This window comes from Thamnophis sirtalis, unplaced genomic scaffold (assembly GCF_051295495.1).
Source record: "Thamnophis sirtalis isolate CommonGarterSnake01/CBP01778 unplaced genomic scaffold, rThaSir2_p1.2 scaffold_10, whole genome shotgun sequence".
Classification (NCBI taxonomy): Eukaryota; Metazoa; Chordata; class Lepidosauria; order Squamata; family Natricidae; genus Thamnophis; species Thamnophis sirtalis.
The window spans coordinates 64,354,322-64,367,125 of NW_028261390.1; the positions used below are offsets into that span (position 1 = coordinate 64,354,322).

Here is a 12,804-nt window from a genome sequence, read left to right on the forward strand (position 1 = left end):
TAGGAAAGGTGAGAATGAGACAGTACCGAGTATTCAGCAGAGTTGTGGCACAGAGGAAAAACTATCTTTATGTCTACCCTGTTTCCCTGAAAATAAGACCTTCCTGGATAATAAGCCCAATCGGGCTTTTGAGCGCATGCGTTAAAATATGCCCTCTATCCCCAAAATATTGCAACACAGTAGCAGCCATGAGGTGCCCACGCTCGCTGCCTCCTGCACCTCAAAAATAATAAGACCTCCCCAAAAATAAGGCCAAGCGCTTATTTCAGGGGTCAAAAGAAAATAAGACACTGTCTTGTTTTCGGGGAATCACGGTACTGAAGTTATAGTAAATCAGAGGGGATATTGGGGATGAATCAATAAGGCTTATAACCACAAGAGTTCTGCATGCAGAGAAGTAGTTATTTGGGCATACAATGCCCTATAGTGGCGTCCTGAGGGGAGACGTTGAAATAGATTATCTCAGGATGTGAGGGGTCTGTAGATATTTTCTCAGCCCTCTTTTTGACTCGTGCAATATAAAGATCCTAACTTTAATATGTTATAACGTACTTTCTTCTATGGGGGGAGGGGGAGAGGGGACATTTGGCAGGAATTGTCCAATTCCTGTCCCTCTTCCCTTTGGCTTTAGATTAGGTTGGGCCACACTATAATTATAATGCCAAAGTAATTAATATTATAATTGATGCATTTTCTCCAATGAATATGCAGCTTTACATTTTATCTAGCAGACATAATGAAGACAGATTTACAGTGAAGTTTGCATTAAGAAACAAAATTTTAGTTGAAATATTCCCCCAAGTCCCTTGTTTTATTCTGGGTAACTTACTAAAGGCACCAATCACAAAGTCACAACCTTTTATAAAACTAGTTTCAGTTATGTGGCCTTGATGGCAATCACTGATGGAAAATTGTTCTGTAAATACGAATTGAACTCGTGCCTGGTAATGCTGTCCCCAATGCAGCTCTCTAAGAGGACTGTAACCAAGAAACATAAAGATTATAGTATTAACTCTGATTTAATTCCCAGTCTGTCACAGAAAGGTAACAACGTAATGGTAGCTTATATATAGAGTTTTCCATCCTTCTTGGTAAATGTACTGGGAAATGGAGGTGGTGCTTTCCCACTTCACTACCGGTTTATAACCGCAGCACTATAGCAATTATTTAAAATTGCATCTAGAAAGAGTTGCTACGCGGAAACAAAAATTGTCACATTTTAGTATTGAATATTTCCCTATTTTTATGTTCACCTCTTAGTCTTTCCTATTATTCTCCAATTCTTTTCATTAATATATTTCTCAAACCTTTTTTGTTTCTTAACATGTGGCTTTCACGTGGAATCCCTGAAGTTTACCAACAAAAGCAAACGTGTTAAAAATAACAGTAAAAAAACCTCCGATTTTTATTTGCTATGATGTGAAAACTACTTACTCTCTTCTTGCATTCGGGCTAAAATCTGCACATCGGTTAAGTCATTTAGTTTGTAATTAGATCCTATTGAGTCTTCGTCCATTTCTGAAGCACTTAATTCACTGTCTATTGAGGATTGTGGACTGAGTGGAGGATTTCGATCAGAAGTTTTGAAATGACCTATAAGAAAAGAAAAACAAATTAATACATAAAGACATCCCTATCATCCCTAACACTGAAGGCAGAAAGAAAATTTTTCCAAGAATTCAAATATGTTGAGAAATAAAACTCGTTTTTCTTCGAGTTAGGTACCGATCCATCTACAAGGTGCTGGATTTAAGTGAACTTCTAAATATTGAAACTCTTAAAGTGCTTTAAAGGAAAGCTGAAACAACTCTTTATTGTTTAGACTTCTGCAACTCTCCATTCACCACTTTCATAATAATTGTATCTTAATTTCAATTTTTTGCTATTAAGGAAAAATAATTCTGGCACTCAAAATTGTACCTCCACTGCAAAAGATGAATTTATAAATGCCAAACAGAATAAATGTAAAAATAATTTTAATGCGTTTTAGCATACCTTGACCAGGATTTGGGCATACTCTGGTCAGTAGGAAGTTGACTAGATGAAGGAAGGAAGGAAGGAAGGAAGGAAGGAAGGAAGGAAGGAAGGAAGGAAGGAAGGAAGGAAATGTACAAAGCAATATAAGGATTACAACTCATAATTATTCAGACATCATGTCTATCATGTGCCTCTTAGATCTGAGGCTCTTACCTGAGTTGTTAGGATAGATGAGCTGTTTTACTAAAGGACCTTTCGATGGTGTAGGGGAAGGAGAATTGAAGTTAGTGCTGTAGGGACTGCCAGCACTGTGGCTGTAGGAGTTTGTGTAATTGACAGTGTTGAATGGATTATTGTACAGGCTGTGTCTCTTGAGAGCTGTGTGAAAAAACAGAAAAGAAAATTCATATACTGTTTCACAACACTTAAAATTGCATTTCTGATTTTAATACCATATGAGGTACAGAATGTGGGTACAAAGTAGAATAAGTTTTTTTTAAAAAAAACATATCTCTTCACCTTGTTAATAACATAAGCTCTATACAGTACAATCCCATTAATTTTTTTTTATTTTTAAATTAAATTTGGCAAACACTAATATTAAATTTTGATAATATAACAATCCAGAAAATGATAATCTCATCACTTATTTCAGTTATTTAATATTTCTGAAACATTTTTTTTTGCAAAAAATAATCGCAGATTATTATTTTACATGCCATTTCTCAGATACCAATTCATATAAAATAAAATGATACTGTGCAAAACAGCTTGCCATGCTGGTGTACTTATTAGACAATAACTATGACATAGCTGGACGCTTGTCTCCCCTGAATTTTTTTAATAGAAGAAAGCATATAATAATTTTCCTATTAATGTAAATTGGATTTGAACCAGGCTAACTTTCACTGGAACATAACTATTTTTTTTAAATAGTCTATTAAAATACTACCTGTTTAAAGCAAGTTAACTTAAAAGAAATTCAGAAGCTCACCTGACATGGTTTGTTCAAGCCTATGGATCAGTGACTTTTTAGCACATTCAATGTCTGGAGTTGGATAATCCAGTATTTGCCTGCACCAAACGAGCGGACTCATTGATTTTTGCACTGGAGTCACTTTCTTCTTTGGTGACATATACAACCTGGTGGAAATTAAAACAAATGAACATTACATAGGGATATGCAGTCAAATTAGAACTTCAGTATATTGCTCTTTTTAACCAAAAAGCACAGGACAACACAGTTTTCTATTAAGTGCATTTTTTTCTCAGCATGCTGGAAATTGAGAAACTGCCTTTCCCTGATTGAAGGCGCCCACCTAACCCAGATAATGCCTTCATAGGATCTTCAGATACCAAGGGAAAGGAACCTGAAGACAGGTGCCCTCTGGGGCACATGATTTTCGGATGCAATCAGAGTCCCACTACTTATACTCCAGTCTTCTAGAGAGCTGTAAAGATCCAGCTCTTGGGGAATTGATTCCGGAACCATCACATAGCTTTTAGCTTCATTATCGTACTACAAAGTTTTTATTTTATTTTATTTTATTTTATATTGCTTAGTTGGAACTTAGTTGGAACTGTCAAAAGAGTTCATACAACGAAACAGCCTCTTAAATACCCACCAGCCTTTTCTGCGCGTAAGTAAACACTCAGAAATGATATGGTTTAAGAAACTGAGGTGGGATAGGTAGGAAACTAAGAAGGAGCTCTTGTCCATTTTTGCGTGTGTGCGTGTGTGTGTGTGTGTGTGTGTGTGTGTAAATCTTCCAACATGCAGGAAAGTTTTGCTTTGTGAAGAAGGCATGGGAGCTGAAAGATGAACATTACGAAAAGGGGAAGTTAAAGTCAAACAGTGGAAGTCTAAAATCAAGCTTACACAAATACACCGAAAGCCCAAATAATTTGACTTGCATTGACAACTGTTTGTAAAATAAACAGCAAGATAAAATATTATATTGAAGTATTTTAATACTTTAAACATTTCAGGGATTGACACTAAAGCTTCAATAGTGTTTTCAGATAGTTTACGAAACACATTCAGCATCTATAGAATGGGCAGGTACTTAACGAACAGTTTTAAAAATATGTTTAGTCTCAGTTAATAAAAATGTCTTTAGTTGGACCTTAGGTTAGAAAAATAAAAAACCCAAAATCAGTCATCCTATTCCAAAGAGTGTATTCCAAGGCAACACTTATACATTTCAATAATGAGTGGGGAAAAACTAACATAGGAAAAAGAATTACACGAACTGTATACATTGTTCACTGAAAGTGTGGGCATAAACAATTAATACAGAATTGCTATTCTGTATTCTGCATTATATTTGTAACTTTTTGTCATTCATTCTACAATTGTAACTAGTTATGAATGAAATATAAATTCCCCATATTTAACACCTATATAACAATAGCACTTAAGACTTATATACTGCTTTACAGTGCTTTATGCACTAAGCACTTTACAGAGTCAGCCTATTGCCCCCAACAAGCTGGGTCCTCATATGCACACTTTATGGGGACGTGATGGCTCAGTGGTTAAGAATCTGAGTTCGAGACCTGAGCGCCACGTGATGGGGCGAGCACCCATTCTTGCCTCAGCTCCTGCCCATCTAGCAGTTCAAAAGCATGTAAATGTAAGTAGATAAACAGGTACCACTTGGGTGGGAAGGTAACAGTGTTCTGTGTTTCACTGCATGTTCTGCATTGCAATCAGACGTGAGCACCACCTCTTAGAGTCGGACATGACTGGACATAAAGGGAAACCTTTATGCGTATTTTAAACGGACACAGTATATATCAATATTTAAAGTTTTCAATGGGATAAATAATCTTGCTTCTTATTTATTAATTTATCTAGGTTGGATTGACACAAGGGTGTCAAACTCAAGGCCCGCAGGCCAGATACAGCCCTGGAAATAGTGAAGAACCAGCCCAGCTCGCGAAGGCCACGGGCAGCACTCCCAACTCCATTTTCACTGGCAGAGGGCAGTAGGAGGCCGTTGCAGCTGAAACGGAGCTCGGGAGCCCAATCCAACACGAGTTGACATCGAGCTGGCCACACCCATCCTGGCCACGCCCATCCCGACCCCCTAAGATCAAACACAACCATGATGCAGCCCTCATTGAAATTGACTTTTGACATCCCTGCTGTGCTGGACTATGAAAACAATAAAACAGCATGCCACAGCCATATTATTGTCAAAATAAGTTCGCTGATTTAAACATGAATTAATGAAAAGTTGATTAAGGAAATAATGCATTTTGGAAAATAGTCCATCAACTTTTTTTCCATTATCAAAACACTGGAAATTATCTACAGGAGAGTGTAAATAGCTCAATAGCAAAATTTCATCAGGCTGTGGAGAGAAAATGACACTTTTTATAAAGTTTTGCTGTGCTTCAGAGAAGAGAATGAATAGTGAAATGAATCAAACATGTGGAAAAGAGTTAAACCAATTCAGCAGCTAATGACCTCAGGATAATATTTATACTCGGAAATTTTATTCTGCTTATTTGAGAATTAATACTGAGTTAAGTACATACATGATTGTACCATCAAAGGAAAATAAATTTAAAATGAGTTTATCTGTGTTGAGTTCACAATTATTAAATTAGCCTAATGAATCACACTGCAGATGAATGAGATAGAAGTTCCCATGCTTTTAAATATATGCTTGAATATATATATTTTAATTACTTAAATGTACTTGGGCTCTGCCTGTCAAGAATGAAGTAAATATAATGCATGGGAGGGAGGAGAAGCATTTACAGTACTCAATCATACAAATAATACTTATAAAAGGACAAAATCGCTCCACACCCCAATTTTAAGTGGAGAAGTCTTGATCTGTTCATTTAAACTACCACAATTAAATGACATCATGCATCCTTAATATACCATCTCTTATTCTATTATCTAATTTTGGCACTACTGAACACATCCACCCTGACTCACTATAATAGTAAAATAATTGAAATGTACCTTGTTATTTGTGTGTGTGTGAGAGAGAGACTATGTATAGAAGGCAATATACAAGCAAATATAAGGTGAAAGAGAATTGAGAGAGAATTCAAGAAACCTTATTGACTATTAGCTTTTCTTGCTGATGTGTTTTCCAGAACTTTATGGCACATTCTATATTCCTTTCAAGTATTGTTCTATAATGCAACATCACCTTTCCCCCCAACTTTGGTGTCTTTTCAAGAGATAGGATTCTTTTCAAGATAGGATTCTAATCCCACAGCAAGTCCCTAAACTAGCAACTTTAAGGCTGAGAGAAAAAGACACTGAAGGACACAATGATCTAATTCAATCTTTTTTCAAAATCGGCAATTTAAAGACCATTAAGAGTTCAACTCTCAGAACTGAAAAAACACTGATCTAATTCACCCCAAGCCAACCCCATCCAATTGTCCAACCAGAGTTAGATCATACAAACCTCACCAGTTCTAAACATCTGGTCTGAATTTGCCATTACTCATATGTATGAGATATTGGAATGAGAAAAGGCGCAGCCCATCCTCTCCAAACCCCAGTGTAGAAATAGGCCGATTCAAGGCATCACCCAACACAATTGTGTCTTTGACACAAGAGTGTGTCAAGGCCCAGCAAAGGATATTCCCCAAACCATCTTTCTTGCTCCTCTTAAGCACATGTGCAAAGAAGGGAAAGGGTATGGGGAGATTCCTTATGGAAAATCCTTGTAGGGAGATTCCCATCTTTGGGGAACCTTGCTCCCCACAGGGATACCTAGAGTTAGCCAGTCTTCGAGGGTCTCCCAATATTTGAGGTAGGAGGATCTTTCCTTCCTTCCTTCTTCTATTCATCTCCTTCTTTCTATCCGTCCTTCCTTCCTCTATTTATCTCCTTCCTTTTATACCTGTCCTTCCTACCTTCATCTATTCTCCTTTCTACCCATCTCCTTCTTTCCTTTATTCACCTCTTTTTTTATATGTGTCCTTCCTACCTTCATCTATTCATCTCTTTCCTTCTATCAATGTTCTTCCTTCCTTCTTTCCTTCCTTCATCTATTCATCTCCTTCCTTCTACCAATCTCCTTCCTTCCTTCCTTTTTTCACCTCCTTCCTTTTATGTGTCCTTCCTACCTTCATCTATTCATCTCTTTCCTTCTATCCATACTCTTCCTTCCTTCTTTCCTTCATCTATTCATTTCCTTCTTTCTACCCATCTCTCTTCTTTCCTTCCTCTATTTATCTCTTTTCTTTAATACCTATGCTTCCTTCCATCATCTATTAATCTCCTTCCTTCCTTCTTTCCTTTATTCATCTCCTTCCTTTTATATGTGTCCTTCCTAACTTCATCTATTCATCTCTTTCCTTCTATCCATGTTCTTTCTTCCTTCTTTCCTTCCTTCATCTATTCATTTCCTTCTTTCTATCCATCTTTCTTCTTCCTTCCTTCCTCTATTTATCTCCTTTCTTTTATACCCATCCTTCCTTCCTTCGTTCATCTATTCATCTCCTTCCTTCTATCCATCTTCTTCCTTCCTTCTTTCCTTCATTCATCTATTCATCTCCTTCCTTCTACCAATCTCCTTCCTTCCTTCCTTTTTTCATCTCCTTCCTTTTATATGTGTCCTTCCTACCTTCATCTATTCATCTCCTTCCTTCTATCCATGTTCTTCCTTCCTTCTTTCCTTCATTCATCTATTCATCTCCTTCCTTCTACCCATCTCCTTCCTTCCTTTATTCACCTCCTTCCTTTTATATGTCCTTCCTACCTTCATCTATTCATCTCCTTCCTTCTATCCATGTTCTTCCTTCCTTCTTTACTACATCTATTCATCTCCTTCCTTCCTTCCTTCCTTTATTCACCTCCTTCCTTTTATATGTGTCCTTCCTACCTTCATCTATTCATCTCTTTCCTTCTATCCATGTTCTTCCTTCCTTCTTTCCTTCCTTCATCTATTTATCTCCTTCCTTCTACCCATTTCCTTCCTTCCTTCCTTCCTTCCTTCCTTCCTTCCTTCCTTCCTTCGTTCATCTATTCATCTCCTTCCTTCTATCCATGTTCTTCCTTCTTTCTTTCCTTCTACCCATCTCTCCTTCCTTCCTTCCTTCCTTCCTTCACCTCCTTCCTTTTATATGTCCTTCCTACCTTCATCTATTCATCTCTTTCCTTCCATCCATGTTCTTCCTTTCTTCTTTCCTTCCTTCATCTATTTATCTCCTTCCTTCTACCCAAGTCCGTCCTTCCTTCCTTCCATCTCCTTCCCTTCCTTCCCGGTTCAGGTGTGGCGGCCTCCCTCCCCGCAGCGCTACCCCCCCAGCCATATCGGCCCCAGCCGCCCTGCTCCTCCTCCTCCTCACCAGCCCGTCTCGTCCTCTTCGCAGCCGGCCAGCCGCTCCAGCTCGTCGGGCCTCAGCGGCTCCACCTCGTCTAGCAGGCCGCTCTTCTCGGCGGCGCCCCGCCCCGCCGCCGCCGCCGCGCCCCGCTCCCCGTCCGCGGGAGGCCGCCGCGGCCCGGCCTTGGAGTTGAGGCCGCGGCTGTCGGGCCCCAGGGGCGACGCCGAAGGGGACGGCGAGAGCTGGGCGGCGGGGGACGTCAAGAGAAGCGGAGGCGGCGGCGGCGTGCAGGCGCCCGACCCTCCTCCTCCTCCGCCGCTGCTGAGGAGCCGCTTGGGGCTGCCGCCGGGCGCCCCGGCCGCGCTGCGGATGCGGAGCTGCTCGTTCTGCTTCTCCAGCTTCTTCACCAGCTCCTGCAGCTTCCGCACTTCGGCGTCGGCGTTCACGTTGGAGTTGATGTCCTCCATGGCGCCGCCGGCCTGTTGTCAGGCGGCGCCTGCCGCTCCTCAGAGGCCAGAGGCCGCCCGCTCGCCGAGGCCGACGGGCCCCCCCTACACGGCCGGGCGGGGAAGCGCAGCCTCGACGCTCCTGCCTCCGCCTCCGCCTCGTCGGTTGGCGGCGCCGGGCCCGCCTCAGCTGCGGCCCCGCGCGCCGCGGAAGGGAACCGACACGTAGATCCGGCCGCGGGGCCTGCCTGAGTCCCCCCGGGGGGGAAGGAGGGAGGCCGGTCGTCGGCCGGACAATCGGGAGGTGGGGCGTTTTCTCCCTGGAAACCCCCGAGGATGGGTGCCCGTCCGTGGCTGGGAAGGCGCGCCGCCGTCCTCGGGTTGGTGGTGAGGCGAGGGGCGGTTTGGGCCGGCTTCTTTTTTGGGGGCGCTGAGGAGAAAGTCTCGCCCTTCTGAAAGAACCGGCGGCGGCAGCAGAAGCCCTCAGGATACGGGCACGAAAGGCCCCTTTTCTTCCCCCACAAGAGTTGGTGGGAACCGTTGATTGGTTTATTGCCGGCGTCGGGACCAGGTGGTCCTCGACTTATGACGGTTCGTTTAGTGGCAAGGACGCTGAACCAAAGTGACTGAAGGCCGTGGTTCACCTTTGCAGCGTGACCCCCATTTTCCCCCGTCGTAAAGATGAACCGGTTGCCAAGCGTCTGAATTCCCGATCGCACAATCGGGGAGTTCGGATGCTTGGCAGCCGGTTCATCTTTACGACGGTTGCAGGGTCCCCTTTTTGCGACCTCCTGACAAACCAAGATTGCCGGAAGGTCAGTCTGACACCCCAGTGGGGAAGCCAAATTCGCTTATGCGCAGGTCAAAAAAAGGGCTGAGAAAATAATCTACAAACCCCTCAACATCCTGGACATAAATTGTTTCAACTTCTACCCACAAAACAACACTATAGAGCACTGCACAACAAGACAACTAGACACAAGGACAGTTCCCCCCCCCCTAATGCCATCACTCTGCTAAACAAATAATTCCCTCAACACTGTCAAACTATTTACTAAGTCAGCATTACTATTACTATTAATCTCATCGTTCCTATCACCCATCTCCTCCTACTTATGACTGTAGTACTGTAACTTTGTTGCTTGTATCCTTACAATTTATATTGATTGTTTCCTAATATGATTCAATTGCATATTTGCACCCTAGGACTATCATTAAGTGTTGTACTTTATGATTCGTGACGAAACGTATCTTGTCTTTTAGGTATACTGGGAGCATCTGCACCAAAGGCAAATTCCTTGGGTGTCCGATCACACTTGGCCAACAAAGAATTCTATTAACATCCAGGTGACTTAACTTATCCACCGCAGCGATTCACTTTACAACTGTGGCCGGGAAGGTCAAAAAAGTGGGGCAAAGCTTGCTTAATAAACGTCTCACTTAACAACAAAAATGGTGGGCTCAATTGTAATCATAAGTCGGCGACTACCTGTAGCTCGACTTGAGATTGAAGGCAGGCTGGGAGGACTTGCTCTGGGGGACAAGCTGGGTTACCTGCGCGTGTTTCGTGGGTGGGGAACCCCCATTGCTGAAAATGTAGTGTTTCATCCCGGTTCCACCACAAAACCGCGCTCGACTAAACCGTGCCCGACTAAACCGTGTCACTGACGTCATCAAGAGGGCGACAACAGCGCGGAGACAGAAGCACGCTGTAAACCCTAAACCTAAAATTAACCCCTAAACCTAACCTCCCTAATCCTAATCCTAAACCTAACCCCCCTAAACCTAAACCTAACCCTTAACCTAACCCTAAACCTAATCCTAACCCTTAACCTAACCCTAAACCTAACTCTAACCCTAACCCTTAACCTAACCCTAACCCTAACCCTTAACCTAACCCTAAACCTAACCCTTACCTTAAGTTGAATCGGCTTGCTTTCAAAGCGCTATTTAAAGCGCCCTTTCTCTGTGCTGGCTGTTGTCGCCCTGTTGATGACGTCAGCGACGCGGTTTAATCGGGCGCAGTTTAGTCGAGCGCGGTTTTGACGGGTCACGTTTCATCCCAATGCAAAGCTTAGTTTTAGGCTGATTTCAGATATGCATTTTATTTTATTATTATTATTTATTAAATTTATATGCCGCCCAATCCCGAAGGACTCCGGGCGGCTTACAAAGAAGGAAAGAGAAAGGAAAGGAAAGCAAGAGAAGGATAGTTTAAAATTCACAACACACATTCGTTCTAATCGGGGCTGGACCTTAACAATAAGGTCAACAGCCCCAGGCCTGCCGGAATAGCCAGCTTTTAACAGCTTTCCTGAAGGCATTTTAAACATGTTTGTAATTTACCCCCGTCCTCCTTATTTAGAAATGATTCCAGATTCCTGACAATTTATGATACACTGATTCCTTGTAACTTTTCACTTATTTTCAGTGGGTTTTAATAGAAATGACAGGAGGTGCATCTGAGAATATTGCAAGAACTTTCTGTTAGAAAACAATCGTGGTTTGATACATTGGAAATCCTTCAAGGCTATACAGAAGAAATTCATCCCATTATTATTATTTTTTTTTTTTGGTACATATTAAAGAAGTCACAAGATTATATTCTATTTAATATAGCCGTAAGGACTACCCATTTATAAAGTACAGGTGGTCCTTGGCTTAAAACAGTTCATTAAGCGACTATTTGACGTTATAAGGGCGTTGAAAAAAGTGATTTATGACTGTTTTTCACATGACCATTGCAGCATCCCCATGGTCACGTGATGCTTGGCCAATGGTTCATATATATGACGGTTGCAATGCCCCGTTTTGCGACCTTCTAACAAGCAAAGTCAATGGGGAAGCCAGATTCCCTTAACAACCGTGTTACTAACTTAACAACTGCAATGATTCACTTAACAACTGTGGCGAGAAAGGTTGTAAATGGTCTCAGTTAACAGCAGAAATGTTGGGCTCAATTGTGGTCGTAAGTCGAAAACTACCTGAAACCAATAGAATGTTTTAAAAAATGGCACGCAATAGGCCTCCCCAGGCCTAAAGTTCTACATTTCTGAGACACGTTGCCCAATCCAAATTATTCATTATTCTAACCAATTTGGTTGCACTGCTTATTATGTTTATCTTCATTTATGATCAACATCTGACAGCAATGTGAGCATAAATAATTGCCCTTTATTATCAAAGCAAGGGGAGCAATCATAGCTACGTTTAATGTGGCTACAATCCAAACTCCATAGGTAAGTAATATCTTTCATGCCCAGAGGTAGAATCCTGTGATTACTGCTACCTGTTTTGGGGATGGGGAAGAAAGGCCTCCCATCAGGTTAAAGCCATGTAAAAATAAATAAAATATCCTAGATTTTTTTTGTTTTACTCTTAAGAATTGAAATCCCTATTTGAGTCCAACGACTGGGCATTCTCTGCTGAATTCAGGGGGAAATATAGCTAATAGGGTTCAAGGCTAATTTCTTTTTTTCTTTTTAAAGTTGCGTCTGGAGGCTTCTAGAAGGAGGTGAGGTAATAAGCCTGTTTCTCTGACATGCTGAGCCATGTCTTTGGTACAAAACCTAGCTAACCTAACGAAAGAGACCATAGGCTTGGGAGCAGTTCTCTTGGCTGATCTCCCAGTCCCATTTGCAGTAGCTGGATGGAAGAAATGTGAATTGAGACCAAGACCAGAACAAGTTTGACAAGAATCAGAGCCAGATGAAGAAGGGTAGATGTAGAGAGGCAAAGTTTACATTTAAAAAGCTGCAGCTTTTGTGGAGTTCCAAGAGCGAAACAAGAAACAAACCACTTTAAAAAAACCTTGTCATAAAATTGCGGGGACTAATCTAGATAACCACTAGGAGTCAATACAAAGTGGGGGGGGGGGGGGAGAAGAGAAAGAGCCCTTCCCTATCATAACTGCTACAAGTAGAATTGAATTGAATTGAATTCTTTATTGGCCAAGTGTGATTGGACACACAAGGAATTTGTCTTTGGTGCATATGCTCTCAGGGTACATAATAAATATATCCACCAAGAATCATAAGGGACAACACTTAATGATATTCATAGGGTACAAATA

The 12,804-nt window shown here is 41.6% G+C and overlaps 1 protein-coding gene across 3 annotated transcripts in view; it reads right to left on the minus strand.

The window, feature by feature from the left end:
• The window catches only part of SLAIN2 (SLAIN family member 2), a 44,724-nt gene extending 35,914 nt beyond the window's left edge, over positions 1–8,810 (minus strand). For 2 of the 3 annotated variants that reach the window (XM_087724775.1, XM_087724773.1), the window contains exons 1-4: positions 8,311–8,810; positions 2,972–3,120; positions 2,191–2,355; positions 1,435–1,593 (exon numbers count right to left, since the gene is read on the minus strand). In XM_087724775.1, coding sequence (XP_087580901.1) covers positions 1,435–1,593; positions 2,191–2,355; positions 2,972–3,120; positions 8,311–8,753 — 916 coding nt within the window. In that variant the 5' untranslated portion in view covers positions 8,754–8,810. The remainder of the gene's footprint in view (positions 1–1,434; positions 1,594–2,190; positions 2,356–2,971; positions 3,121–8,310) is intronic. The other variant, XM_087724774.1, reaches the window with a different exon arrangement.
• Positions 8,811–12,804: the final 3,994 nt, after the last annotated feature.